At 43.9% G+C, this 27,982-nt stretch overlaps 2 protein-coding genes and 1 non-coding gene across 3 annotated transcripts; 1 reads left to right on the top strand and 2 right to left on the bottom strand.

The window, feature by feature from the left end:
- The first annotated feature begins 9,030 nt into the window (after positions 1-9,030).
- LOC125549786 lies at positions 9,031-9,227 on the top strand. The gene has a single exon (XR_007301505.1). It is a non-coding gene; the product is annotated as a U2 spliceosomal RNA (small nuclear RNA).
- Positions 9,228-9,765: 538 nt separating this feature from the next.
- LOC125545754 (probable arabinosyltransferase ARAD1) lies at positions 9,766-13,277 on the bottom strand. The gene is made up of 4 exons (XM_048709787.1): positions 12,565-13,277; positions 10,908-11,204; positions 10,723-10,818; positions 9,766-10,526 (listed from the first exon to the last, which is right to left on the bottom strand). Exons 1-4 carry the CDS (start codon positions 13,072-13,074, stop codon positions 10,113-10,115), a joined length of 1,317 nt encoding a protein of 438 aa, XP_048565744.1. The 5' UTR covers positions 13,075-13,277; the 3' UTR covers positions 9,766-10,112.
- Positions 13,278-15,493: 2,216 nt separating this feature from the next.
- LOC125545753 (mannosyl-oligosaccharide glucosidase GCS1-like) lies at positions 15,494-24,827 on the bottom strand. The gene is made up of 22 exons (XM_048709786.1): positions 24,357-24,827; positions 23,640-23,713; positions 23,028-23,279; positions 22,641-22,815; positions 22,429-22,515; positions 22,279-22,347; positions 22,020-22,116; positions 21,665-21,747; positions 21,224-21,331; positions 20,918-21,039; positions 20,680-20,787; positions 20,490-20,563; positions 19,698-19,823; positions 18,473-18,540; positions 18,167-18,316; positions 18,032-18,082; positions 17,427-17,483; positions 17,206-17,346; positions 16,998-17,089; positions 16,252-16,361; positions 16,092-16,155; positions 15,494-15,992 (listed from the first exon to the last, which is right to left on the bottom strand). Exons 1-22 carry the CDS (start codon positions 24,702-24,704, stop codon positions 15,839-15,841), a joined length of 2,610 nt encoding a protein of 869 aa, XP_048565743.1. The 5' UTR covers positions 24,705-24,827; the 3' UTR covers positions 15,494-15,838.
- Positions 24,828-27,982: the final 3,155 nt, after the last annotated feature.

The following is a 27,982-nucleotide window of genomic DNA, read 5'->3' as shown; positions in this document are numbered from 1 at the left end:
CATGTTGCTTGTGAGAGAGGTTTTAGTCAACGGGTCTGAACCTTTCAGATCCGTGTGTGCTTTACAAATCTCTATGTCATCTCCTAGATGTAGCCACCACGTTCTATTTGGAGCTATTCCAAATAACTGTTCTACTTGGAGCTATTCTAAATTGTTGCTCCATTATATGTATCCGGTATCTCTACTCAGAGCTATCCGGATAGGTATTAAGCTTGCATCGACGTAACCCTTTACGACGAACTCTTTTACCACCTCCATAATCGAGAAAAGTTCCTTAGTCCACTAGTTACTAAGGATAACTTTGACCGCTGTCCTGTGATCCATTCATGGATCACTCTTGTACCCCTTGACTGACTCATGGCAAGGCACACTTCAGGTGCGGTACACAGCATAGCATACTGTAGAGCCTACGTCTTAAGCATAGGGGACGACCTTCGTCTTTTCTCTCTATTCTGCCGTGGTCGAGCTTTAAGTCTTAACTTCATACCTTATAACTCAGGCAAGAACTCCTTCTTTGACTGATCCATCTTGAACACCTTCAAGATCATGTCAAGGTATGTGCTCATTTGAAAGTACCATTATGCGTTTTGATCTATCCTTATAGATCTTGATGCTCAATGTTCAAGTAGCTTAATCCAGGCTTTCCATTGAAAAACACTTTCCCAATAACCCTATATGCTTTCCAGAAATTCTACATCATTTCTGATCAACAATGTGTCAACAACATATACTCATCAGAAATTCTATAGTGCTCCCACTCACTTCTTTGGAAATACAAGTTTCTCATAAACTTTATATAAACCCAAAATCTTTGATCATCTCATCAAAGCGTACATTCCAACTCCGAGATGCTTACTCCAGTCCTCAGAAGGATTGCTGGAGCTTTGCATACTTATTAGCATCTTTCAGGATTGACAAAACCTTCCGGTTGTATCACATACAACCTTTCCTCAAAAATCGTCGAGGAAACAATGTTTTGACATCCTATCTGCAAGATTTCATAAATAATGCAGTGATCGCTAACATAATTCCAACAGACTCTTAGCATCGCTACGAGTGAGAAAGTCTCATCATAGTCAACTCCTTGAACTTGTCGGAAAACATCTTAACGACAAGTCGAGCTTTCTTAATGGTGATATTTACCATCATTGTCCGTCTTCCTTTTAAAATCCATCTGTACTCAACAACCTTACAACCATCAAGTAGTTCTTCCAAAGTCTACACTTTGTTTTCATGTATGGATCCTCTCTCGGATTATATGGCCTCGAGCCATTTATCGGAATCCGGGCCCACCATCACTTCTCCATAGCTCGTAGGTTCATTGTTGTCTAGCAACATGACTTCCAAGACAGGACTACGTACCACTCTGAAGTAGTACGCATCCTTGTCATCCCACGAGGTTTGTTAGTGACTTGATCTGAAGTTTCATGATCACTATCATAAGCTTCCACTTCAATTGGTGTAGGTGCCACAGGAACAACTCTTTGTGCCCTGCTATACACTAGTTGAAGAGACGGTTCAATAACCTCATCAAGTCTCCACCATCCTCCCACTCAATTCTTTCGAGAGAAACTTTTTCTTGAGAAAGGACCCGATTCTAGAAACAATCCCTTATTGCTTTCGGATCTGAGACAGGAGGTATACCCAACTGTTTTGGGTGTCCTATGAAGATGCATTTATCCGCTTTGGGTTCGAGCTTATCAGTCTGAAACTTTTTCGCATAAGCGTCGCAGCAGCAAACTTTTAAGAAATGACAGCTTAGGTTTCTCTAAACCATAGTTCATACGGTGTCATCTCATCGGAATTACGTGGTGCCCTCTTTAAAGTGAATGTGGTTGTCTCTAATGCCTAACCCATAAACTATCATGGTAATTCGATAAGAGACATCATGGTATGCATCATATCCAATAGGGTGCAGTTATGATGTTCGGACACACCATCACACTATGGTGTTCCAGGCTGTATTAGTTGTGAAACAATTTCCACAATGTCTTAATTCTGTGCCAAACTCGTAATTCGGATATTCATCTCTATGATCATATCATAGATATTTTATCCTCTTGTCACGACGATCTTTCAACTTCACCCTGAAATTACTTGAACCTTTCAATAATTCAGACTCGTGATTCATCAAGTAAATATACTCAACATCTACTCAAATCATCTGTGAAGTAAGAACATAACGATATCCACTACATGCCTCAGCACTCATTAGACTGCACACATCAAAAATGTATTACTTCCAACAAGTTGCTTTCTTGTTCCATTTTACTGAAAACGAGGCTTTCAGTCATCTTGCCCATGTGGTATGATTTGCATGTCTCAAGTGATTCAAAATCAAGTGAGTCCAAACGGTCCATTTGCATGGAGTTTCTTCATGCATACACACCAATAGACATGGTTCGCATGTCCCAAACTTTTCAAAAACGAGTGAGCCCAAAGATCCATCAACATGGAGCTTCTTCATGCGTTTTATACCGATATGACTTACGTGGCAGTGCCACAAGTAGGTGGTACTATCATTACTATCTTTTGGCTTGAACATGTGTATCACTACGATCGAGATTCAATAAACCATTCATTTTAGGTGTAAGACCATTGAAGGTATTATTCAAATAAACAGAGTAACCATTATTCTCCTTAAATGAATAACCGTATTGCGATAGACATAATCCAATCATGTCTATGCTCAACGCAAACACCAATCTCGATGGTAGAGGGAGCGTGCGATGCTTGATCATATCAACATTGAGAACACTTCCAACACATATCGTCAGCTCACCTTTAGCTAGTCTCCGTTTATTCCGTAGCTTTTATTTCGAGTTACTAACACTTAGCAACCGAACCGGTATCTAATACCCTGGTGCTACTAGGAGTACTAGTAAAGTACACATCAACACAATGTATATCCAATATACTTCTATCGACCTTGCCAGCCTTCTCATCTACCAAGTATCTAGGGTAATTCTGCTCCAGTGGCTGTTCCCCTTATTACAGAAGCACTCAGTCTCGGGTTTGGGTTCAACCTTGGGTTTCTTCACTAGAGCAGCAGCTGAATTGCCGTTTTATGAAGTATCCCTTCGTGCCCTTGCCCTTCTTGAAACTAGTGGTTTCACCAACCATCAACAATTGATGCTCCTTCTTGATTTCTACTTTTGTGGTGTCAAACATCACGAACATCTCAAGGATCATCATACATGTCCCCGATATATTATAGTTCATCACGAAGCTCTAGCAGCTTGGTGGTAATGACTTCGGAGAAACATCACTATCTTATCTGGAAGATCAACTCCCACTTGATTCAAATGATTGTTGTACTCAGACAGTCCGAGCACAAGCTCAACAATTGAGATTTTCTCCCTTAGTTTGTAGGCTAAGAAAATCGTCGGAGGTCTTATACCTCTTGACGTGGGCACAAGCCTGAAATCCTAATTTCAGCCCTCGAAACATCTCATATGTTTCGCGACGTTTCAAAAACGTCTTTGGTGCCTCAACTCTAAACCGTTTAACTGAACTATCATGTAGTTATCAAAACGTGTATGTCAGATGTTCGCAACATCCACAGACGACGTTCGAGGTTCAGCACACTGAGCGGTGCATTAAGGACATAAGCCTTCTATGAAGCAATGAGGACAATCCTCAGTTTACGGACCTAGTCCGCATAATTGCTACTATCAACTTTCAACTAATTTTTCTCTAGGAACATATCTAAACAGTAGAACTATAGCGTGAGCTACGACATAATTTGCAAAAATCCTTTTGACTATGTTCAGAATAATTAAGTTCATCTTATGAACTCCCACTTAGATAGACACCCTCTAGTCATCTAAGTGATTACATGATCCGAGTGAACTAGGCCGTGTCCGATCATCACGTGAGACGGACTAGTCAACGTCGGTGAACATCTTTCATGTTGATCGTATCTTCTATACGACTCATGCTCGACCTTTCGGTCTTCTGTGTTCCGAGGCCATGTCTGTACATGCTAGGCTCGTCAAGTTAACCCTAAGTGTTTTTGCATGTGTAAAACTGTCTTACACCCGTTGTATGTGAACGTAAGGATCTATCACACCCGATCATCACGGCGTGCTTCGAAACGACGAACTGTAGCAACGGTGCACAGTTAGGGGAGAACACTTCTTGAAATTTTAATGAGGGATCATCTTATTTACTACCGTCGTTCTAAGCAAACAAGATGCATAAACATGATAAACATCATATGCAATCAAATAATAGTGACATGATATGGCCAATATCATGTAGCTCCTTTGATCTCCATCTTGGGGCTCCATGATCATCTATTACAAGAACATGGATCAATCTCATACATTACATATATCATTCATCACATCCTTTTGGCCATATCACATCACATAGCATACCCTGCAAAAACAAGTTAGACGTCCTCTAATTGTTGTTTGCATGTTTTACGTGGCTGCTATGGGTTTCTAGCAAGAACGTTTCTTACCTACGCAAAACCACAACGTGATATGCCAATTGCTATTTACCCTTCATAAGGACCCTTTTCATCGAATCCGATCCGACTAAAGTAGGAGAGACAGACACCCGCTAGCCACCTTATGCAACTAGTGCATGTTTGTCGGTGGAACCGGTCTCACGTAAGAGTACGTGTAAGGTTGGTCCGGGCCGCTTCATCCCACGATGCCGCCGAATCAAGATAAGACTAGTAACGGCAAGCATATTGAACAAAATCAACGCCCACAACTACTTTGTGTTCTACTCGTGCATAGAATCTACGCAATAGACCTAGCTCATGATGCCACTGTTGGGGAACGTAGCAGAAATTCAAAATTTTCCTACGTGTCACCAAGATCTATCTATGGAGAGACCAGCAATGAGGGGAAGGAGAGTGCATCTACATACCCTTGTAGATCGCTAAGCGGAAGCGTTCAAGTGAACGGGGTTGATGGAGTCGTACTCGTCGTGATTCAAATCACCGATGATCCTATGCGCCGAACGGACGGCACCTCCGCGTTCAACACACGTACGGAACGGAGACGTCTCCCATGCCTTGATCCAGCAAGGAGGAGGGAGAGTTGATGGAGATCCAGCAGCACGACGGCGTGGTGGAAGTAGCGGGATTCCAACAGGGCTTCGCTAAGCGCTGCGGAGGAGGAAGATGTGTCACGGGAGGGAGAGGGAGGCGCCAGGCCTTAGATTGTTGCTCCTCCTTTTCCCCACTATATATAGGGCCAAGGGAGAGGGGGAGGCGCAGCCCTTGCCCCTTCCTCCAAGGAAGGGTGCGGCCAAGGGTGGGGAGGAGTCCATCCTCCCCAAGGCACCTCGGAGGTGCCTTCCCCCTTAGGACTCTCCCCTTTTTCTCTTCTCTTGGCGCATGGGCCTCTTGGGGCTGGTGCCCTTGGCCCATATAGGCCAAGGCACACCCCCTACAGCCCATGTGGCCCCCCGGGGCAGGTGGCCCCACCCGGTGGACCCCCGGGACCCTTCCGGTGGTCCCGGTACAATACCGGTGACCCCGAAACTTGTCCCGATGGCCGAAATAGCACTTCCTATATATAATTCTTTACCTCCGGACCATTCCGGAACTCCTCGTGATGTCCGGGATCTCATCCGGGACTCCGAACAACATTCGGGTTACCGCATACTAATATCTCTACAACCCTAGCGTCACCGAACCTTAAGTGTGTAGACCCTACGGGTTCGGGAGACATGCAGACATGACCGAAACGTTCTCCGGTCAATAACCAACAGCGGGATCTGGATACCCATGTTGGCTCCCACATTTTCCACGATGATCTCATCGGATGAACCACGATGTCAAGGACTTAATCAATCATGTATACAATTCCCTTTGTCTAGCGGTATTGTACTTGCCCGAGATTCGATCGTCGGCATCCCTATACCTTGTTCAATCTCGTTACCAGCAAGTCTCTTTACTCGTTCTGTAACACATCATCCCGTGATCAACTCTTTGGTCACATTGCGCATATGATGTTGTCCTACCGAGTGGGCCCAGAGATACCTCTCCGCTTACACGGAGTGACAAATCCCAGTCTCGATTCGTGCCAACCCAACAGACACTTTCGGAGATACCTGTAATGTACCTTTATAGCCACCCAGTTACGTTGTGACGTTTGGCACACCCAAAGCACTCCTACGGTATCCGGGAGTTGCACAATCTCATGGTCTAAGGAAATGATACTTGACATTAGAAAAGCTTTAGCATACGAACTACACGATCTTTGTGCTAGGCTTAGGATTGGGTCTTTGTCCATCACATCATTCTCCTAATGACGTGATCTCGTTATCAATGACATCCAATGTCCATGGTCAGGAAACCGTAACCATCTATTGATCAACGAGCTAGTCAACTAGAGGCTTACTAGGGACATGGTGTTGTCTATGTATCCACACATGTATCTGAGTTTCCTATCAATACAATTATAGCATGGATAATAAACGATTATCATGAACAAGGAAATATAATAATAACTTATTTATTATTGCCTCTAGGGCATATTTTCAACACAAAGAATATAGATATCTACAATAGTTTGGGGCCATGTTGAAATATCTATAACATCTTTGTTTCTCTTATTAATTTAGTGATCTTGCACGCGCAATGCACCTCTCACTATTATAAATCGAGGGTATTCGACCATGGATCTCTACTATTAAATGAGAATTGGCCGTTCGCTTCCTCGCCTCCAAGGTTTACTCCTGCCTACAAGCCGGTTTTTTTGTCGTCGTACATCCCCATTGACCGTTTTTTCTTTCCTCCCGTGTACGTTAAGCAAAAACCAGAAAAACAAACAAACAAGGGCGCGCGCGCACACCAGGGGCGGAGCCAGGATTTAGCCATGAGGGGGGCGAGACACAATACAAAAAAAATTGGTATGGGCATATGGCAACATATGTTTGATAGATAATAACATCGGTAAGAGTTATCATCTACGACTGGTTGGTCCGTGAGTGGGTTTGCATTTTCACTAATATTTGAGCTAGAAGCAATGAGCTTGAAAATTGACTTTTTATTGTTCAACTCTTGCGACACTAAACAACGAGTGGAATTAGATTTCTAACTTACAGATTTACCTAATGAATAAATTAAACCATTCCTTGTAAGGTATTGTACTGGTTCAAATAGATTACTGGATTCCCGCAAAAAAGAAATATTACTGGAGTATATAGCAGTGATATACCTCGATTCCTTGAAATTAATCTGTTCATGCATGACGCCGGTGAAGCAAACAATCAGTGTAGTCTCTCTCTCGCGCGCGGATTCAATTGCCCCGAAGAGTGCCTTCTACCCCGGTTGTGCTTGTGCCACAACGGCGGAAGGAGCGACAGGCGAGAGTGCGAGAGTGCTATAGGCGACGCTGCCACAGGAGGCGGCGCAAGGTCATACGTAGCTACCAGACCTAGAAGCCACGAACAAAATTACGGGAAGATAGGAAATTAAAACAACTCGATCTCACAGTTGCGCGTAATCCTTTTTTCTGATGTGTACGTACAACGTCACTCGATGCTTTATGGGCTTTGGGCCAGGAAGTTGCGATGCTCGGCCATTTTCATTAAAACCGCAAGTCTGCGACAGGTTACCTATACGTATAAACTACCAGTACTAGAACCAAGTAACGATACCTCGTAGGGGGGGGGGGGGCGAGGCGATGGGGGGTGTCTGACCCCTGCTCGCACCCCCTGCCTCTGCCCCTGGCGCACACACCCACACACCTCATCCAAATCCTTCATCATGCCTCCCCACACGCTCCCACGCCACCTTTCCCCACGACATTGTAGCCCCCCCCCCCCCCCCCAACCCCCGTTGGTGGCCTCCCCATGTCTCGGTCTTCATCTAAGGCTGAGCAGAGGGAACAGGTCCATGACACCAATATCCCAAGAACTTTAGTTCGTATTCATAGCCAGATGTTGGTCTGTCCTTTGTCTGATGATGCTCGACTGAGGATGCTCAACGTTTTGATGTTGCTCGCTGACACAAAGTAGATTTGAATCAAAAGAAAATAGTAAGCTCTTGATGAAGCCGGTTTGAATTTTGCTTAATATATGGATGTCGGTATAAAGTATACATGTGATGATTGGTATCACAGTGGGAATGGTCTAGCCAGTATCTGAAAATAAAAGAGTAGTTTTTTCAAAAACAAGCATCAGAAACAACAAGTTTACAAGTTAGTATATTCACCTTTTCTATGAACTAATTTGAGCTTGTAATTACAAGAAATTGGTTATTTTGTTCAAACAAGTAGTGAATAAAAAGATAAGACTTTGCGCTTGGCATGCTGTTATGGTGGTTTACTGTGACAGGATTGGGGCTCTGTAATTTTGTGATGTGGACGCGGTATATATTTGATATTTCCCAGTAAACTCCTTTACAAATGAAATGAAATGAGCTATGTCAGGTACCTTTAGAATGATTTGCTTGCAACTTGGTTGATATTTTTCCATTCTTGTATAAGTTCATGTATACATGTAAGAAATTTTGCACAACTGAAATGGTTTGTTTGTCTAGGAATTGGATGCATGATATTCCGTCTTTTTTTTTGCTTGGGAAGTGAACTATCTCTTCCACTACACGTGTCTCTCTCGAAAAGATTAGATTACTCACGTTCTATGGGGTGTCACACAAAGATTAGATTAGGTTGCTTTTGTTAAACACCGCCGTACCACGCTTCGATGCTGGTATGATGCTACGTTGGCGTCTTGTGCACCGTACGTACGTGGCAACGCTGCTGACCTATCCCACGTACAAGAAGCGCCGCCATATATATGCATGGAGCAGTCCGGCAGCGCTCGGCCTCCAAGAGCCGAGAGCAACTCAGGCCCATAATACAGGCCTCATCGGGAAAGGCCGTCTCGCTGGAGGCCCATGCAAAAAAGAGGCTGGCTCGGGGTCAGGGGGGCACGCAGCGCAGCGTCCGCGCTCCGCAGCCGCGCGCGAGAGGCGACTCGTTTAGTACCACCTCGCCCAGCGAAGAGGGGACGGGAGGGCGAGCAGGCTACAAATAGAGGGGCAGAGCAACGCTGCAACTCATACCTTTCTCGGCCTTTTGGCTAAGATCAAGTGTAGTATCTGTTCTTATCAGTTTAATATCTGATATGTGGGCTATGTGCCCACAATGATATTAAATTTATTTTTTGTGGGGGAGGGCTCACCACAGTGGCTTGCCATTGGGGTCCTTAGGTGTCGCCCAGTGCACTGCACTACTGCCTGGGCAGGCGCACCCCAACCAGATCTTAAAATTAAACTTTGATCCTTTGAGTTGCAGTGGGCTCTGGCTCTTTACAGTCTCAGGGCGAGTATTCCAGTTGAATGATGCCGTTTGGGACTTTTAATCTCCTACTCTTGTGAATATAAGATCATCTGCAGGGATTTTTCTTGTCAGTCTGGATGTTGGAGGAAACACAGCCACCAATTACTTCTCCACAATACCCACCAAAAAATTGCTGGAAACAGGACCGACATGACAAGCTAGAAATCAGTAGCCCATGATAAAAGTGTTCTCCACAGGCCACACCATAGTCAGTTTGTTCCTCATCACCATATAAAATTCTTACATCCTGATTCACTTCCTGGAAACCTAGTGTGCTACCACTACTAACAAGTCAATGAGATAAGCAGGCCAGCAGTCGATCCCAGCCACCCAGAGATTTTCTCATAGGAAACACAGAATGAACATATCAAAAGATACCTTGGCTGTTACCACTTGAAATGAGTGGTCAGCTATCTCAAAAACAATCAACAAACAAAAAAAGATACCTTGGCTGTTAAAGGGCTCAAGAAGTACGTACCAATTAGTAAGAGAAATTATATCTACTTGAATACATTGCAACATCCAGTCTGTTGGTACACATGTTTGTAAGCGTGTTTCTAATGCACATGCTCTATAACATAACTACACGTTCTCACTATATCATGACCTCAAGGGGGGGTAATGGTTACTGTGTTGTAAGATCAACGAAAAGGGGCAAAAATGTTTGTGTCTGTCAGTACATCTTCCTGGATCCAGTGTCATGATGCACAAGGTATGGACCGCCATGGCTTCGTCATGGACCATATGAATGATGCCGGTCTCGCCATCGATATGAGAATATGTACACAATTCACCAAATCCTCACCACCAGTCTGGAACTTTTAGTCTCCTACTCCTGTGGATCGCAAGGTTAACCGCGGGGATTTTGTTCCTCACCTGCCGCCATATCATGTTCACGGCATCATCCTTCCTGGGGGGATACTGGAATTCATAGTGACTAGAGACGTTTTTTAGCTTTGACCACATCTCAACCCACTTCTCTTTAGGCATCTGTCTGAGCTGGTTGAGCAAGTAATCAGGTTCTAGAGCTTCTTCAACTGAGAAGAAAAGCGAGAACTCGCTGTAATCAATCTCATCCTCAAAAGGGAGCTCAATCCGGCTACTGATAATCACAGGAATGCAATGGCTGACAATGGCATCAAACAGCCGGCATGACGAAGGAGTATCCCCGGCGGGATGGAGGCAAAACTTTGATGATCGCATGCCATCTGTAGACTGCAAGGAGTAAACATTTTATAAAATATCAGTTCTCGTATCAAGAAGCCTCAACAGAGAAGAGAATCACATCAACATATCGAAACCATAAACAAAAGCCACTACACACTTAGAAGGAACTAGTATGGTGAGGGGCAAGTCCAGTTAATTCCATGTCACTAAAAACAGAAGGGTATGAATGACAGAGAATGCTTACGATTTTAATGCCGTCACCTGTGGCAAGACTATTTTCAAAGCGCACACCATCTTTGCCCTTTAATAACTTCGCGAGTTTTCCACGGATTTTCCCTTCCTGGGGAAAAAAACACCCTTAGGATCCCATACTCTCAAGACAATCCCACTACAGTAAATGCTAGGCTGAGACATAAACCAATTCCATACATCTTTCCTGACTGTACGCCCCCGAAAGAAAAGCAGTGTAGGGCGAGCCTCAAATGGATCAGATGCATCGTCGTTAAGGAAGGAATCTACAACATGCACATATGGTGCTACAACATCTTTCCTCAAGGAAGCCAGTTCCTTCGTGTATCTCCCAAAGTCTGAAACTATAAGAACAGATGCATTCACCATATCTCGCAGAAATCTAAAAGCATTTGGGTGATGCATCGGAATCACATGGTCACGTCCCGCAGATCGTTGCCAATATTTAGACTTCCATAGAATGTCCATAAGTTCCACCTACAAGAACAAGATAGAAACAAGTTCAAAAGGCAGTTTAATTTAGTTATTATACTTGATGAAATATTTACTTAGGATTACGCATAATGAGGACAGAATTACACATTTACAGGGGAGCATGCCGATAGAGTTATAGACAGCTTTTGTGTGATTTTTATTCTCACCCAAGCCTTACAGGATTTTCCACAGTTAAGAAAAACATTTTTTTGTGGCTAAGCAAACTTTATAGGTTGACATAACAAAATAATAATCAAGTGACATGCGATGCAAGCAAAATAATGTGCTTTGATTGGTTTCACCATATGACAGGTCTTTGATTGGGAGCATATTTACTTAGGATTACACATAATGGGCTGTGCAGTGCACAATTCTGAGAGACACTGAACACAGAAACATGTAATCCAGCCTCATTGTCATCGTCACAGAGCACATAGTTACTCTGTTATCATCCTAATACAGTTTACAGAACCAACGTTGCCTGATTGCCGGCTATAAATTTGCAGTGGCTGGTAAGCACGACGAATGATGCATAGAAGTTATGTGCATCAAGTCTGCTTGTGGCCATACTACGCACAATAAGTAGTACTCCCTCCGTCCCAAAATAAGTGTCGTTGATTTAGTGAAACTTTGTACTAAATCAGCGACACTTATTTTGGGACAGAGTATCAATTAGCCCTCAAAATGCACAGGGAGCATCACACACCATATCCAATCGAGAATTTCTTACAAGATCAAACCATACGAACACGTACTGTCAAGTGTAGTAGACAATAGGTTACTTCAGCATTTCATTCCGCAATTATAATTCAGTTCCACAAAGAACATCCATGGTGATCAGAGCCTACTAATCTGCCACTACAACTCATACACAAACCAGCCAGATAGCTTACAGGGAAACCCATATCACTACACCTCACAAATTATACTTGCTAATTCTCAAACATTCTTTTCTTTCAAGGCAAGCCACATTGTAAGTAAAGGAGATAGCGGCCTGTCATGTCTGCCATAATTTGGGGAGACCACTGCGGCTAAATAGTGTGGCCGACAGCGATGGAACACCTGCCATGAGAGCAATGTTCAAAGCCAGGGTGTTTATCTTTGATGAGCTTACAGTGTTCAATGGATCATTAATCTATTGAGATCTTTCGTCCGTTTAGTGTGTTTTGTAGCAAGTACAGTTTTCACCGGGCAATTTGGCTGTTCGTGGATGGTCGTGCCTACGCAAACGATTTTCCACAGCGCAAAACGCAATTCAGAGCAGAGACGTCTCAATCGGAGCCGATATGATCCGTTCCAGGCCACAGGACAGAGCCACCAGCAAAAGCAGCGAGATAAGGGGGCGTGGAGGAGCGGCTGCTACCTGAAGGAGGCGGTCGGCCTCGGTGTCGGGGTCGGTCATGTTGCGGCCGTGCACGTTGAAGCTGAGCGAGGAGAAGAAGGGCACGAAGAAGGCCTCGGCGGCGTCCGGATCCCGCACGCGGACGGCCTCCGCCGCCGCTCCCCCCTGCTGCCGCTGCTGCTGAAGGGACGCCATCATCCAGTACTCCACGCTGTGCTGCCGCCTGATCCCGCCCGCGGAGGGCGGCCAGGCGGGGAACGCGGTGGAGTTCCCCTCGGCGCCGCCGCCGCCGTTCCTCGACGAGGCCATCATGGCGACGTGGAAGCGCGGGGGGAGGTCGTACATGAAGACGCGGAGCGGCGGGGTGGGCGGGCAGCGGGCGGCGAAGGGGCGGAGGTTGAGGAGGATGCTGCTGGGGGAGGCGGCGCGGGCCGGGGAGGCGAGGTAGATGACGGTGGAGGAGAGCGCGAAGGCGAGGAGCAGCAGCCCGAAGACGGCGGCCACCGTGCGGACGCCCGGCGCGGTGGCCATGGCCGTGCCGTGCCGCCCGCCGGCGTCCCCGGTGGATTTGGGGTGTGGTGGGGGTACAGGGCCGGGCAACAACTAACCAACCCAGCCGCGTCGGGGCGTTGTAATAGGCACGATGGCTCTTTGGTTTTTTGCTCCGTGGTTGGTTATGGGTGCAGCTCCGGTCTCCGTAGTGGGGAATATGGTTGGGCCTCAAGGGGTTTTTTAATCTACTGGTTTTACCTTTTTGAGCATTGACTTGGATATGTTTACTTATGTATGATGTAGACACAACATGTGCTCATGAGTTATCACACCACAAATTTTTAAGTGGGACACATTCCTTAAGAAACAAGAATGACAGACACAACTAGTGTTCATAGTAATGATTGGCAAAACTATCTGTTACCGCTGAATGCCCGATAAACCCTGCTTGCAAGCTGTGTTTCAAATTTGGGTACTGCAGTTTACGAAATATTAGACATGGATTGTTCATATGTATCGCAGTTTCTTAGACTTATTTTTTCAAGCTATCGACACAGTCCAGGTCTTGATGCACCGTGAGAAAAAACAAGAGGGTGATTTTGGCTTTGTCGACTTTGAAATAATTATTTCTCAAATCAATTACTTATAGCTATAAGATCTTGATTGTGTCCTCACTTTTATATTTACGCTCGTCCTAAAGCCTGGTAGAAGTCCCTTAGACAGTGACGTAGAAATGGTTTTATATTTTAGATTTACTAATTCTCATATAGATGAGAGTTAACAAGGTCTCATCTAACTTCTATGCTATTAACCAAACAAAAAAAAGGTAAAATGATCAGCTCCGAAAGTGGGAATATGGCCGAGCTTCAATGGTTTTGTATTACTTGTTTTACCATTTCGAGAATTGACTTGAATATGTTTTATTTGTGTATGATGTAGACACAACATGCCCTTACCACACCTCAAAGTACAATTTTTGGTTTAAAGCATAAGTCGATAAGCAAAAATGCGGTAGATACTCATGACTAGGAAAACGTAAAGCACAACCGAATTTTTTTTACCGCTGAACGCCGATTAATCCCTCTTGTAAGTCGCACTTTGGATTTTGGGTTTGTGCCCATGAAATGGTAGACACCTCTCCCGGCTTGTCGAGCCGGGTTCAAGAGTGCACTATCAAACTCCCATTGCGCCACAGCGCGCCAACGACTCCTTCTGACAAGTTTGGCTCCCCGAGGCTTGCTATAGTTTTTCTTCTTTGTGGGTTGTTGCTTAATAGATACGAGATTTTTTTTGATCTATTCATAATCAATCATGATAGTATAGAAAACAACAGAGGTAACACAAACTACAACAATGTCGATAGATCACCCAGCGACAAATACAAGTACATGAGTGAGTCGAAGGCACGTCGGCTCACCAGAATCAAACAAACCTTGTTGTGGTAGACAGTCGAGAAGCCGTTGTGCTAAGGCCCCATAGAAGCGCGCAGCGCACCAGAGCAGGATCCGTCGCCGATGAAGAGAGACGTAGATCAGAAGGATCAATCTTGTCAACACGCAGATGAAGAATGCAAGACTGGACCAAACAGATCCACTGAAGACCATCGCCGACCGATTCGGGCGAGATTCGACAAAGACATGCCTTCACACGGGCTCCCACTCTCACCTTGGCTTCCATGAAATCCACACTTCAACTCTTCAAGTGCGCTTATCGTGAGCGTAGAAATGATTGCGGTGTTCAATTAGTTGGGCGGTCATGTGACCATTGATCCCGCCAATGGGTTGGTCAGACAACATGGCTACGATGATTAGCCCACACGAGTCCCTCTGGTTTTTTAGAACACATGATTCTTTCATTCTTTCGACGAGCACGCCACGGCCCGGCTAGAATGATGCCGCCACCTCCCCTGGTAGTTCCATAAAAAAAAAATTACAGTCCGGCACTAGCGCCAAGTGCTACTACTTCTCAAGTCTACGGCGAGCGATGGGTGCGGCAGAACCACGCGTTGATTGCAAGAGATTCTGCCTGCCAGGACCACGACCTCCATTTATTTCTGTTCTGAAAAAAATCAACAGAATTACCGCCTCTGAGCAGGACGATTCGCTGGTGGTAGAGGGCGTGTACAAAGAGCAGTACTAGTATAGTATCCCGTGGTTCCATTCAAAGCGGGGATCGACTTGTCCGTCACGACGCCGAAAAGCGCGCGCATCCGTAGCTTTGCGTGCGTGCGAGTCTGCGAGACCGGAGCAGAGCAGCCGATGCTTCCGAGTTCCAAGTCTACTCGGGGCCGTTCCACAAGGGACAAAAGCAGCAGGTCTACCCACCCAGCACCCAGGGCTCACCGGTCAGGCGGGGCTCTTTCCCCTGGAAGGAACGCTACGAAAAGAACTCTGTTCGCTCGAGATTTATCCCCGTCAAAAAATATAAATAAGGTGCTGTGATATGACTCGTTGGCAGATGACAGTAATACTCAACTTCGTTGTCTCTGATGTCTACATGCTCATAAATACTTCTCGTTGGCATCTCCAAGCCCAGGAAAAACAAGGCATACTCGAGAAACCAATCTACGGAATCAGGGGATAACTGCCGCGGCAAGGAACAAAACCCGAATATATCATGATTGAGTGACTAGCAGTTATACCCCCAAAATCCAACGAGTAAAGCGGCAACGCTCCTAAGGGAAGCTCTTCCCGGCATTTCGGTCAAAATCAAGCTCAACATTGGTGATCACTGATCAGGCCTTCCTTTACAGTTGGGATTTCTACCTCAGGTGCGGCCGCTCGGGATACACCGATACATCTATCTACCTGTGCAACGATGGGTAGGACTCGGCCATGATCAGGACGACGAGGGACGTCCATCCGGTGAACGACCTCGCGCCCTTCCCCTTCCCTTTGTTCTTCTGGTCGTAGTTCTCCCAGAAGAACCCGGTTTCCTGGTAGTTCCCCACGATGTTCCTGTAAATGCAGGCAGATAAGTTAGCACCACCAAGCGTCCATTAGAGAGGCTGAAATTCAGCGCATTTCGGTTTCTCGTGCTAGAAAGTTGGGACATACCGGATCAGGTTCGATCTTAGCTCATCGTACAGTTCCCCTGCCCTGACACTGTATGGGCCATCCTCTACAGGGCAACGCAGTGTTAAGAGTGTGATGCATACAGTGAAATTTGTGAAAGGTAAGTATTGGTACATTTCACAGCATTGTTCGAGGAGTTTACCGTGTGCATAGTGATGGAGTCCTGAAAGAATCATGTAGTTCATGTTTATCCAAATAGCACCTCTCCAGTACGGAGCATCATGCTCCGTATTACGCTTCATATACATTGAGCTGGACCATGGATCAGCAAATAATTCAGAAACTACTAACTGAATGACCTAGTAATATTGTTCAGTGAGGCCTAATTTGGTTGCAAGGGGATAGCTTCCCAGGGCCCTAATCCTCCACCAGAGGATTGCCATGGCCATCGGGGATCCCTCCTCCTACCAGGGGAGATCACCATGGTAGTTTGGAAGGCTAGAGGGAAGAAGATCACGTCCAGAAAAAACGCCAGGTATAGTGCTCAGGTAGCGCTGGAGGAGATCGCTCGATGCGAGTCGTGGCTTTTCTCCCCAACCTATCTGGGTGTGGATCTCTCACCCGGGGAAAGGAAGGGGACCGGGGCAACATATCCCTAGCGAGCGAGCGAGCGACCAAACGTCGTCATGGTTTTCCATGGGCCGAGTTTTCCTCGTGGGCTCTGTGCCCCGGTATTTGACGGGGATCCCCCCGTCATCACAGGCTACCAAACTAGCCCTGAGTGTAATAGTAATACAACTGCCCCAAGTCTTCTACACTGGGCCCTCTAGTGAAGTTACAGTTTTCCACATGGATGCTCTAGAAGTTCCAAAGTCACGAGTACCTCCAATTTTAACCATCGAGCTGTGCTCCTTAGCAAAGTGAATAAATACAGATATTTAGATATACCTTGTTCTAGAAAGTGACCGGAGGCCATAATCCGTCCATAGGACAGAGCTGTTGGATATAAGGTCAAGCTGCTTCTCAAGAACCCACGATTCCTGAATAGAGTTAAATAGTGCTTATCAATGTAGGAGTTTAGGATGAGCATGACTGGGCTGGGATAAAAAAACACGGTAAAAGTGAGAAGCAAACAGATGGGAGGTAGTGAGCATACAGGTGGAATGGCCCCCATCATGAATGGGAATAGGCTGACATAACCAACATGAGGTACTAATTGCAGATGTGGGGCTTCTAATGTCTCCCGCAGGAGTTCTCGTTTCATAGCCTCCCTATTTTCATACCATCTCAAACGAACCTAACAATGATCTTACAACCAAAATCAGTAATCATGCCTGTAAGCTAAATCACAAGGCTGAGAGGAAGCGCAACACCAACCTTTTCTGTATGGTTACCAAAGTCAAAATAGGCACCAGTTTTGTCATCCAAGTGCATCTGTCAAAATGCAACAAACAATTGAACAATGGAAGCCTAGTTATTGCTTGAACACAGCTTGTTACATGCAAAACCCAATAAGTCGATAACAAGCATTTAGTGGATAGCTGCTCTTTGGAAGAAAGAAAAAAGACTACACAACACATCATGAATTCAAAGGCATTTGTGTCATACTTTTTGTCTCCTACTGGCATACGAAACCATAATACTGTAATACTCAGCAGCAAACAGAAAGCTCAGCATGTTTTCCCAAAACTATCCCCAGACAATTTGCTTATATGGTCCCATGAAGTTGGGCAGGAACCAAAACCACAGCATTCACTGGAGTTATTGGTAAATTAGCACAGTTCTTTGTCTATGTTTAAAGGGTCATATAAAAAAAGATTGTACCGGATCATAATTATTAGCATTGAACAAGTGCCTCTATTCATATCCAAAAATGTAATACCATTAGTTAATTGACTTAAAAGGATGATATCTGATTGATCTACACAATAAAAACAACATTCATGAACGAAAATAAACTACCAGAACTTTCAAGGCAATACCTTGTTAAGTGTCTCAAAATCTGAAAGTTGATCTGACAATTTATAGTAATCCTGCAGAAGATAATAGATTTTTCAAGAAAAAGAGTAAGTCGGTAAATGGCTGAGACAAAGCCAGTGCAGATATTCATACAGTACCTTCTCAAGAGAGCTGTCCATTTTAAGAAACCCGGCGATTGAGCGCATACAATTTGTAGCTAGAAGCATCCAGCACCGAAGGTCAACATGGCGCTCTTCGTCATTAGGGTGAGATGCACGAGGATAGTCATCCAACCCAGATGTCAAAGTCTGTAAAGGAGTTAGAAACATTGGGAGTGATCTCACTAATGCAATTATACAGAAAGACAAGGGAATAAACTCTATTTGCCAACAACATAGCTTTTGCATATACTTTAGGATCAACTGATCAGAGTGGGAGCAAGCAACTAAGAATTGTTCAAAAACCTTTGGGTTTAACTCCCTTGTTGTCATATTGTCTCTTCCATGCCAAAAAAACGTCCCTTCATATTTCCCTAAAAAACAATCAAGTCAATAGACCTTCATGATAAACAAGCTAAAAGTTCGGACATGACGAGCAAAAACATAAAGGATAATCTGCATATAATGGAAATTAATATCCACAGTTGACTGACCCAACAATAAACATTGACTTTTAACAGTACAAAACATATATATATATAATATTTTACAGCTTACACCAGTTCGCAGAAAGGTTAAATGCACACCGTAATGCCGTGTGACAGAAAAAGTGTTCTATAAAGCACTTAGGCTAGGGAGACACTGCAGTGGCAGGTTGGCAACTAGCACATAGCCGCCAACCAGTCAGACAGGCTTAGGTGTTACCCTTTAGAACAGTGCAAAGAAATGAAGCATATCTCTTTCCAGGCCATCAAAACCCAGGCACATGGTACTGTAACCTGAAAAAGTGTTAGTTTCTAACTTTGGACAGGCAGATCCTTCGACAGGGCATATTAGTGTTCCATATTCTGGCAGCTGGTTACACATTTCTCTCATCAGAACAGTTGATCTGAGATACAGTGTCTGCTAAACTAATCAAGGATTACTTTATTTGCGTCAGTTTGAGAAGAGTATATATAAAGGAACCAGAGAAACTGAAGGGGAAACAGATAAACTTCTGAAAACTTTGATGTGTTCCTATACATAACGTAAGAAGATATAGATGGTCAACAGAAGAGACGATTATCATCTGTGCCAGATGTTTGCACCCTTGATCTAGCTTCGGTTATGCTTTTTGGTATTTATGCTGAAATGCTTTCTACAATTAATGAACCAAGAGTAAATATCTCAAATGCTCTTTAAAAATAGCATAGCCGAGTCAAGGCTTTGGAAGCTCAAGTAGTCAAGTGTAACTACTCTTCTTACCATAAAATCACAGATAGCCCCTAACAGAAGACAACTAAGCATGGTAATACTCATGTTCAACAATATGTCCATAAATCAGTAACAGCATGCAGTTCAGCATGTTCATGCGTGCTCTAAACACTATGATGAGCATGACTTAAAATAAAGTGAAGATCCAACCGATACATACTTTTCCGTGCTTGGCAGAAGAAAAGCATACTGGTTCCATTTTCACAGCCACCAATCGTTTACTCTTACTAGTTATGACCTATGACCGAGTATAAGACATTGGAACAGCAAAGCTCACCTGATTGCGTACTGTTGAACCACTGGAACCAAGAGTTCAGCCGTACATAAGCCCTTTTAAGGAAAGTGGATATCTTTTCAGCTTCCTCATCCGAAAACTGGTGTGCATGTATGGCACTTGCCAAGTCTGCGAGAGAAAATGTATTAAACCAACTGGACCGCAATCACTTGATCATAATTCACACACTTCTACACATAAACAGGTTTTTGATGCTTGACCAGATCCACACATTAATAAGATTCTGATGCTAGGCCACTGTGAGCAGTTCTCTCTCAACACATAATTGGATACATATGCACGAACAAAATAAACCTAACATAATTTGTAAGACTTCAAAGTCATTTTTACGGTTGCGTGAGTGTTGTTGTCATGCCCTCGGATATTTAAAGTGGGAGGGATGGGGGAACCGGCCAGTAAATAAGCTGTTTAACCTCCCAACCGACCACCCGGGTTAGAGTCATATGACCAATTTGGGTGCCTATCTGGCCATATCGTTCTTTAGTACTCCCTCCGTCCCATAATAGACACTAGTAGTGTCAAAAATGCTCTTATGGGACGGAGAGAGTAATTGAGTAAGTCCAAGAGAGAAGCTAGTCAAATTTCAAAAGAAGAAAGAAGGGGTAGAGGCAGGGAACATTAGTATGTAAGCTGAATTTCTGCCTTACACATCAACATTTATCATTTAAAGCATCTAGTGTGTACAAACCAAATAATCCGAATAATTAAAGAGAAAAACCAAGAAAGCAATTAGATATCTCAATTATCAACACCGATGAACAGAATTGGTCCTACCACGCAGCGCAAGAAATAATGTCGGAGGGTTTCCATTGGAAGGATACTGCAGAACGAATTCCTCAGGAACTTTACTGCATGAAGCCAAAAACTAGATGATATAAGAACTGACATATCAAATTTATGACTAGCTATGAGAAGGACATAGATAAGAATGTTGGAGGGTCCATCCCTCGTAGTGGATACTAACCTTAAAGCTTCAGCCCCTAATATTTGCTCTCGAGGAATCCATCCATCCGCATTAATTAGATCCAACCAATGGCCAATTATGTCCATGGATATATGGGCATCCCAGCGCCTGTACATCATCATCAAGGAAGTGTGTTCACAGAGAGCAATAATACCAGCACAGGCAGGGAAGTTGTCCAGATAACGAATGGAGTAGCAGAAGCCATGCACCAAACATTATGAATTGATAGAATGCTTACCAAATGACTAACTGATGGAAGCCCTCGTCCCACAGGAATCCCCTAGGGAAAAATGAGCGACTGGGCACAGCTGTATATAGTGCAGCAGGCCAATATGGAATATATTTATCTCCATTTTTTTGCTGCAACAAAAAATCTTCAACATTATTTGTTTGTGTGATGGTAATAACCTAGAATCTGTATCTGGTCTACTGCCCAAAAGAAATAGATTCAGCACAGTTGAGTAGATTACTACACATACATAAGGTGGCAAACAGCCATGAGAAAGACATAGATAAGAATATCAGGTGAAACTCTAAAACTTACTGAAAAACCTTTGGGAAGTGCAATTTTTGACTGCCCGTAGAAGTAGCCAATACCGCCAAGTAGACTTGACAAGGCAGCTCTACCAACAGATAGTTCTTTGGAAACAATCTGCATCAGAGCAACACTAGCATCAACATAGGTCCATTACATAGTCCTCAGCCAAGCTTTACTGATTGCCTGGAACAATATTTATCTATCTAGCAAAAAATCCATTAGCATTAAAGTATCCTACAACTGTAAAGCACACAACCAATAACAAAAACGTAACTGTCATGTACAGCCCCATAAACACGGACACAAATGCAAGAGTAAGTACAAATACTTTTGATTTGGGAAATTAAATTCAGGGTTCCTAGGAAGCAGTGCTACAGTGGGAAAAATAACTCTAGAGACTGCAAAAAAGAGCTTGTGGAAAGTACAAAACTGACCCAAGGAGCACACCTTATTATTTACGTTGAAAATTTGATCATATCTCTCTTCAAAATCTTTCTGTTTTGATTCAAGGCGGGTGCTCAGCATGGGACCTGAAAATCTTGACATCATTACTGATATAACAATTAACAAACAAAATGAATACATCGTGCCTCCAAAACTCCTGAAGTTCAGGTTCAACGTAAGGACAAGATGAAGGTAAAACGGATCTCATATCTGATGCGGGGAAGCAAGACAAAGTCAAAATCTCGCGTTACTTCCTTCAAAATGTTCAGAGCATGCATATTATAGATGATGTCCATGTAATCCAATAATGAATATGTCTCCTATCTATAAGCAGTATTGCACCGTGCAGCAGAATCACCTGTTAGCCTGTTAACACGTTCTGCAGTCATTGGATTTTTTGAGCCAGCCCCTGACAAGAACACCATGTCTATTTTGGCAGGAAGTTTTATTGAAACCTGTGGAAACAGAGGGAAAACATAAATTAGAAAGGCAAAAAAATATTACTCAAGTTCTGGGTGTTATTGACTCATTCTTGATTTGACACATACACGAGGATGTACTGTATATTGATGGAATAACTTGACAGGGGAAAAAACGTGTCTTCACCTTTAAAGTACCTGATAGATCATTGCATTTGAAGAGTCTTCTGTCATGTCTGGCAGATTAAGGTTCCCACTTTGCCTTGCCTACAAAGTTCCACAGATGTAGCTATAAATGCAAACCAACTTTATAATATACAGGTAAAGGAACAAGAGTTTAGGAATTACATTAGTCACAAGGGCATGCTGTACTAGGTCGCTTAGATTGTGCATACTGATCGTCTGGAATCCAGCTCTGTGAATTTCCAAATTGTCCTGTGACAGCGTTCCATAAATGACGATAGAGATGTCAACCATATGGCATCATGTTACATAATAGTATCAAGTGATACAAAACCCCCCTAAAAACTAGGACTAACAAGGCCACAGTATATGTATACCTCAGATCTCAGGTAAAGTTCCCAATCACCAATCTCTTCATGCGATCCAGAGGCCAAAAGAACAGGACCTCTCGACGGAGGCTCATGTGAGCCCATAGTGATCAACTTTCCTGCTTCGTCAGCAATATAGAAGAACAGATGTGTGGTGCTTTCTTGGGCTTCACTTAAACTTGACCTAAATTAATTGTAATGGCATGAGATGAATTCCCTTTTGTTCCTTAGATAATGTTGCAGGAGTAAGAACATATGGCAACTTCCAAATGTTGTATTTGGTGATGAAGAGGTCAACTCAAGTAAACAATAACAGTATTTCCATCTCGTGTCAAACATTACTTTATTTAAATCAGATTTTTTTTTTCAGTTTGCGCCTAATGAATATGGACTTACCCCTCATTCTTAGCATCCAATCGAACTGCCCAGTCTCCTCCATAGCCACTGCCATCTCCTTTCTCTTTTAGAAAGCTAGTGGTCAAGTGCAAGCCATGATCAGTCAACTCTTGACGTCCATAATCCCTACCATTGTGATCTGCCCACCCATATTTGCTAAGCTCGTCAGAATCTTGGCAGACATGGCGAATAAAATATTGTCCATTTTTCACGCCAATCCACATCAACCCAGCAATTAGAGACAATGGAGTTCTGAAATATAAATTGTATTAGTATGGATTTTTCACAAGCTTGGTAGTACAAAGCTGCCATCACACACACATATTATTTCTTCTGATTAATGGAAAACAGCGTGCTGCACCAGCAGCAGAAATTGTATACCACAACTCCAGCCCTCCACAATGGAACTAACCTAATGAGTAATGAGAACAAAAAATACCTCTGTTTGCCTCGTGTTCACGAGACAAGTAAATTCACAGCATAACAACTAATGATGCTAGCAATATAAGTTTTCATGGATAGTTCTAGCATGTCCAAGAGGACTAAGAGAACAGAATCATTCCAACTAGCATGTTATAAGGGAAAGAGGAAGAGATCACCAAAGTTAAGTACCTAGCACGAATTCCAAGATATACATTTGGCCTGTAAGTACCCCAATACAAGCTTTCTTTGTGATCACCTTGGAACTGCAGCCAGTCAACATTAACCATCAGAAATCTAATTGGTTTACAACCAAAAATCAATATAAATCATCTAGAACAGAATAAATCAAATACTCGCCTAGTAAAGAACTAGAATGCATACACATTATAGTCGAAAGCAGTTTTATCTCACCTACACACCCTATTCTAGTTCACGCCTCTTAACAAGTTTAACGACCTATGGCAAATCACTGGGAGGATTTACTACCACACGGGCCTCCTTTGGTTTACAGGAATTTTGTAGGAATTCTGAAGGATAGGAATTTTGTAGGAAAAAGTCCCTTGAAGCCCTTTTGTTTGTAGGAATGGTTTTCCTATTCGCATGATATTCTTATCCTATGAACCAAAGGAGGCCTTAAAAGTTACTTCACCAGAGCACTAATAAAGCATACACAATCTGTAGTTCATTGTACTGATGTAACCAAAACTCATCATTAACTAGCTACCATCTATACCGAGTGGTTGAGACATACAGTATAACAGTGGTGTCCTTCCCCAATTTGCGTAGCTCTTACATAATTCCAATGTCCTAAGTTCCACTGTTGCAGGTTCTAGCAGAGCACGCACCTTGCAGAATGACATAACACCTGCCTAGTCAATTGTGACGCTACGAGGTGATGACCCTCACCTGAGGCAGATCCATCATCCGGGGCGCATCAAGCGGCGTGACGGAGCGCGCCATCCTGCGCAGCGCCGCGGCGCCCTCCGACTCCGCCTCAGCCTGCCACCACCCGCCGGTATACGCGAGGAAGGCGACGGACAGGAGGGCAACGGAAGCAATCCCTAGGAGAAGGAGGGTTCGGGCGCTCACGGCCATGACGCGCAGCGGGCCATGGTCGCCGCGGCCACTGCGCCGCGCTGCGGCGGCGGCGGCGGCCCGGCGCGCGTCCGGATCCGGGGCAGAGGAGGAGGGGGCCCCGCGGCTCCTGGAGGCGGCGGATGGACGCCGGGTGGTGCCTCCGCTGCCGCCGGTCATCGGAGAATTCCCGGCGATCTCCCCGCTTTCTCTGGTTTGGTTCGTGGACTCGCCACTCGGCTAGACTGGACCGGAGACTGCAGGGGGAGAGGAGAGGGGTTTGGGTTTGAGTCAATTACATTGAACTGATGCCATGACGTGCATATACAGTGCAAATCGCATTTATATACATATATAGTGCTGACTAGATGCGTCATATAACATGGGACCCACTGTTAGCCATTGAATGGTAGAGATAGGGCTTGTGGCCTGTTATTTTGTGAATCCCATCAAAATTATTTTTTCTCACAAAAAGGCCACTGCCACGTGCCGATCCATTTGTCAGCGAGCAAATTATGTGCAAAATTGGTGGCTGATGTATTTTTGAACCCATGATCTGCAGCATGGATGCGCGTCTGCCTAACCAATGGGTCGAGAACCGTTTTTCGTCCTAAAAGAAGTTCATTTTCACCCAAAAATGTGCCTCAATGGATGAATCTCACCCTGAAGTCTAATTTGGTACAATTTTGACCCTGAAATCTCCAAAACCGAACAAATTTACCCCTTGAGCGGTTTTGCTGTAATTTTGCTGGTTTTCGGGGATGACGTGGCATTGTTTTCATTGGATTGGGTCGTAGGGTGAACAGAAGGTGGCCGGCAACGGGCTAGTGCGGCGGCGAGCCTAGGCAACTCCATGCGGGAATCAAGTTAGGGGGAGAGAGTGCTTTGGGGAAACTGAGGCAAACAAGGAGGAGTTCGCCCTAGCCTCGCACGCTAGGCCGAGAAGGACGACAGCGGTGTCAATGATGGCTGCGGCAACCACCGGAGCACAATATCGGGGAGGAAAAAACTCAGGGTCGCTGAGCTTGTTGGGGAGGCTTCAGCAGCACCGGGAACACCAGACGGATCTCAGGGGAGGCGTCAGAGGCGTTGGGGGATCCTCAGAGCTAGGGAATCAGGCACAGCGACAGCAGATTGGATACAAGAAAGACGACGTTCCCGCTATAATTCAGGGGGCGACTCACTCAAATTACTGTGCCAGAGTAGGCGAGGGCGGCGTGGCGGAGACGCTTGAAATGGCGTTGTGGCTCAAGGTGGCCGGTGGCCGCGTGGGTGGCAAACGGAGGCGGCGCTGACTGCAGCACGGACGCGTGTGGGGCACGGGATTCCCGTCGCGAGAGGGTGGGAGAAGGGTGGGGGGAGGGGAAGGAGGGGCTGGGGCATCTAGGGTGACTCTGTAGCACCTTGGTGGGGAACATCGACGACCATGGCGGTCGATGAACGACACAGAGGAGAGAGGGAGAGAGGAAGAAGACGACATCTTCTCCTAAAACTAGCAAAATTACAGCAACTGCTCAAGGGGCAAATTTGTCCGGTTTTGAAGATTTCAGGGTCAAAATTATATCAAATTAGACTTTAGGGTGGGATTTGTCCATTGAGGCACATTTGAGGGTGAAAATGAACTTCTTCTATATATTCGGTAGACCTTAAGCAGGCTCGACACCCTACTGACCATTTTGCACTGTTATTCGCTACAAAAATTATAAATTATATGCAAATTATAATTGTGCATTATAAACAAAACAAACTGCAGAATAAAAATGAACACTTTTATAATACATAACTATTTTATTATAAATATATATTATCATTTATTTAAATATATAGAAAAACAAAAAATACTTTGATATTTTTATTGAATATGAAAATTATTACATGCATAATTTTCTAATTTATAATTTAACCATATGGATATTTTTTAAATAATATATGAATAATTTTATAATGTAATACTATTATGTATATATATATAATATTATAATTTACATATATTTATAAATTTCTGAAGAAAAGAATAACGCTGTCGGGTGGGGTGGTGGCTACGCGCACCTTACATGTCACTGGTCTGAATCCTAGCCAACGATTTCTACATTATATGAATATATTATTCTTAAAACATGGACACTTTTATAGACTACATGGGTATTTCATTAAAACTGTGAAGATTTATAAACTTATATAAGCATTTATCAAAATATATAGAAAAACTATTAAAGCATGAACATTTTAATATACTACATTAATATTTTGGTAAAACTGTGAAGATTTGTTTCTAAAAAAAATTGTGAACATTTTAAAATTCTGTAAGCATTTATTAAAATATATAGAAAATTTAAAATTAAATCTTAAGGCATGACACACAAGTATGAATTACATATTCGTAAAAAGATTATAATTTACATATAGTTTAGTTTTTGTTAAAAATATAACACTACAAATTGGTTTAGGGTCTCCAGCTAGCTTAAGTCCACCTCGATATATAAAGTACATCTGAAAATATAACAAAAAATTGTTCTGGGTGCATTGAGGTATGAACCCTCCACGCTGCAGATCAGGGGGTCAAATCCGGTTGGCCATAATTTATTTTCGAAAAATATAATTCCGAGGGGTTTTCCACGAAATAACAGGACACGCCCTATATGTACCCTTCAGTGACTGGCAGCGGGCCTGATGCCATATGGCGCGCCTAGTCAGCTCCGTGTCCGTCTACAAATGCAATTTGCACCGTATATGCACGCCAAAGCCAAGTTGTAGCACCAGTTCAATGTATGCTGCAAGTTTTGGCACTCAAATAAATTTTCACGCCAAGTTTTAGCACTTGTGGTGTAATTGACTCTTTGGGTTCTTCCACTTTGCGCCTCGGTGCTGCGTTGATGGAAAGGAGAATTACGTCTTCTTTTCCCCATGTACAGGCGCCGCATGTCACATTTTCCAACTATCTTATCTTTTGTGAAAATATTTTCCAACTTCTTAAAATTTCTGAGATGAGCAGTCTTTGGGTAATTCAGATGATGATCGTGCAACGCGCGGTTTTAGAGTTTCTCACTGCTAGCCGAGAGCAATTCTTTTAGGGAAGGGCATATGTGTTTGATTTCTTCTCTTCTCCAAAAGAAGTAGGGACTTCGTGAGACCCACTAATAAGCGGTTAGATCCAAGTCATCAAGATCCAGTAGTTTGTTTGATGTCAACCTACTTTTGTTTTTTTGTTGCTGGTTGAATGTATAGTTTCGTTATGAAACCACCAGGGTCAGGTGGTGATTTTGAAGATGGTGGCTCTGGGTATTGTCCGGGTTGGCTTTCTTTTTCTTTAGCTCTTTCTTAGTTGACGTATTGGCTACATGATGATGTATTGACTAGCGTGGGCCGTGGCATTGGTGGTTGCTTGTGGTCACCGAGCTCGACGATGTTTCTCGTTGTTGATCGTTTCATGCCCCCCCACCCACCTGTTGCACGGCGGC

Source organism: Triticum urartu, chromosome 3 (genome assembly GCF_003073215.2).
Source record: "Triticum urartu cultivar G1812 chromosome 3, Tu2.1, whole genome shotgun sequence".
In the NCBI taxonomy this organism is placed as follows: domain Eukaryota; kingdom Viridiplantae; phylum Streptophyta; class Magnoliopsida; order Poales; family Poaceae; genus Triticum; species Triticum urartu.
Note: the sequence above shows the minus strand (reverse complement) of the source record. Positions and strands in the feature narration are given on the sequence as shown.

Excerpts from the sequence above, each read along its gene's own strand:
- LOC125545754 (XM_048709787.1), bottom strand. The coding sequence starts at position 13,074 with ATGGCCACCGCGCCGGGCGTCCGCACGGTGGCCGCCGTCTTCGGGCTG. Across the intron at positions 11,205-12,564 it reads AGGCCGACCGCCTCCTTCAG|GTGGAACTTATGGACATTCT; the intron begins GTAGCAGCCGCT and ends TTGTTCTTGTAG. Across the intron at positions 10,819-10,907 it reads GGCGTACAGTCAGGAAAGAT|GAAGGGAAAATCCGTGGAAA; the intron begins GTATGGAATTGG and ends TTTTTTCCCCAG.
- LOC125545753 (XM_048709786.1), bottom strand. The coding sequence starts at position 24,704 with ATGACCGGCGGCAGCGGAGGCACCACCCGGCGTCCATCCGCCGCCTCC. Across the intron at positions 22,516-22,640 it reads AACTTTACCTGAGATCTGAG|GACAATTTGGAAATTCACAG; the intron begins GTATACATATAC and ends ACGCTGTCACAG. Across the intron at positions 18,083-18,166 it reads TGGACAGCTCTCTTGAGAAG|GATTACTATAAATTGTCAGA; the intron begins GTACTGTATGAA and ends TATCTTCTGCAG.